Source organism: Entelurus aequoreus, linkage group LG13, assembly GCF_033978785.1.
Source record: "Entelurus aequoreus isolate RoL-2023_Sb linkage group LG13, RoL_Eaeq_v1.1, whole genome shotgun sequence".
Taxonomy (NCBI): domain Eukaryota; kingdom Metazoa; phylum Chordata; class Actinopteri; order Syngnathiformes; family Syngnathidae; genus Entelurus; species Entelurus aequoreus.
Window position 1 is genome coordinate 1,053,635 of NC_084743.1, and position 2,500 is coordinate 1,056,134.

At 27.8% G+C, this 2,500-nt stretch overlaps 1 protein-coding gene across 1 annotated transcript in view; it reads right to left on the minus strand.

Moving 5' to 3' along the window:
• Positions 1-2,500, minus strand: part of LOC133663045 (HHIP-like protein 1) — a 55,813-nt gene that overhangs the window by 17,980 nt on the left and 35,333 nt on the right. The window contains exon 11 of the mRNA XM_062067226.1: positions 85-166. Coding sequence (XP_061923210.1) covers positions 85-166 — 82 coding nt within the window. The remainder of the gene's footprint in view (positions 1-84; positions 167-2,500) is intronic.

The following is a 2,500-nucleotide window of genomic DNA, read 5'->3' on the forward strand; positions in this document are numbered from 1 at the left end:
TGTTGTGTTTATGTGTTAAAATTGGCCCGAGTGATTCAACAACAAATAGTGTAAACATCACCGAATGAGTGTCGCCGTGGTTACCTGGAGGGATCCACTATCTTATAGATGACTCCCGCTCTGGCGGTGGCACTCGCCGCACCCGTGGCAAGAAAGTACAATTCACCTTGGAGGACAGGACAGAGACGTGAGAAGATGAAGAGGAAAAATAACGATTGACTTTTTCTCTTATGTTGTTTGATACTCCATTCAGTAAAACTCCTCTGCAATATTAACAGGAGTTAAGATGTTGATGCCAGTAAAAATATATCATATTTTATTGCCCAATAGTATATTTACTATATCTATATGTCACTATAGCTACTGCAGTCGCACATATTTGTTGATACAAACAAAGTGGTGTGAGTACACAGTTGTTTGTGCGTTTTGCTAAGGTGAGAAACTTCTTGTATTTAAAAATTTGTGGGGCTGTAAAAACATTTGTTTTTTAAGGTGAAGACACACAGAGTGGCATCAGCTTATTTAGCTCCTTTTAAGAATTATATATTTACACGACTTTGGATTGCCGGTACTTGGGAATCCATACAGTCATCGGCACCAGTTTCCATGTGTTCATGTGGTAATAAAGAAGAACATTTAACAGTGAGGACAATTATTATTTTCAAATAATTTATTATAATTTTTATTATTTAGTCTTATTTGCAAGTATGCATTCATTTAGTTTGTTTGTCCTAGGTGTGTTGCCGTACTCAGGAAGTAGTCTTTTTTATTTATTTATTATTATTATTATTTTGTTTATTTATTTGTTTGTTTTTAATTTATTATCATTACTTTTAATTATTTTTTTTGTCCATCTGGAAGTAGTACTTTCTATTTATTATTATTATTATTTTGTTTATTTATTATCTTTACTTTTGTTTTGTTTTTCTATCAGAAATACATCTTTTTTTATTTAATATTATTTCATCTATTTATTATTTTTCTTTGAATTCATATATTTTTCATCATGAAGTATTTAAAAAAAAATACTTTTACTATTATTATTTTGTTTATTTATTTGTTTTTAATTTATTATCATTACTTTTAATTCATATGTTTTGTCTATCGGGAAGTAGTCCTTTCTATTTATTATTATTATTATTATTTTGTTTATTTATTATCCTTACTTTTAATGGGGGGTTTTCCTATCAGGACGGCATCTTTTTTTTATTTTATATTATTTTATTTATTTATTGTACTTTTAATTTATATATTTTCCATCATGAAGTAGTCTTTTTCTATTTTTTTGGTGTTATTATTTATTTATTTATTTTTTGCAATGATTTTAAAAATTAGTTTTAATTGACTTTTTTTCTCTCAGGAAGTAGTCTTTTTTGTAATTATTATTATTATTATTATTTGTTTTATTTATTTATTTGTTTTTAATTTATTATCATTACTTTTAATTCATTTGTTTTGTCTATCTTGAAGCAGTCCTTTCTATGTATTATTATTATTATTATTGTGTTTATTTATTATCCTTACTTTTAACTAGTTTTTTTCTACTATCAGGAAGACATGTTTTTTTATTGAATATTATTTCATTTATTTATTATTTTACTTTTAATTTATAAACTGTCCATCATGAAGTAGTCTTTTTTAAATGTATTTGTTGTTATTAATATTACTAGTAGTAGTATTTTATTTATTCATTATTATTACTTTTAATATATTTGTTTTCTCTCAGGAAGTAGTCTTTGCCATTAAGCTGAATTTGCCAGTCTTGTCTTTTGTTGAGTCCAAGAAAGTGTTTATACTGTAAGTATTGTGCTTACGTCAAACTAGCTGTTTGATTTGAACGTGCATCTTAGTTGTAGTTTTGATTGCGGAAATCGCTAAAACTAATCGATAGCATGTATATGGCATATCCGATGGAAATTAGCATGAAGCTAGCGCATTTTCAAAAGTGGGACCTTACTTTTGAGTGCTTTCTATCAGACATGCTTGCTTTGTTGGCATGCAAAACTTCAATATTACCTAGAGGCAGTACGCTATAATGTTGCGTGTATTCCCACCAAGTGTTTGGTACACACTAAAAAACACGCTGGGTTATTTTGACAACCCAATTTATGACATGCTAGTGTTGGGTTACATTTTTCTGAAGAGCAATCCATTTTTTGGGTTATAAGGGTATTATTTTAACTCAATTTCTGGGTTTTCAAAATGATTAACCATTTTTGGGTTGTTTTTCAATGAGTAACGCATTTTTGGGTAAAAGGCTTTTTTTATTTGATTAAAAAGTAAATTTTTTCTTGAAGGGAATTTTATTATGGATTAGTCTCATTGACATTATTTACAGTCACACATCTTATGTACATGAAAATATATGAGCATGCTTTATAGAACTACTATGACAATACACGGCAAATCTTGTAAAAAATAATGTCACTCAAACACTTTTGAGTATATTTTAATGGAATAAAAATTATTTTGATAATTTTTAACCAACTATTGGGTCACG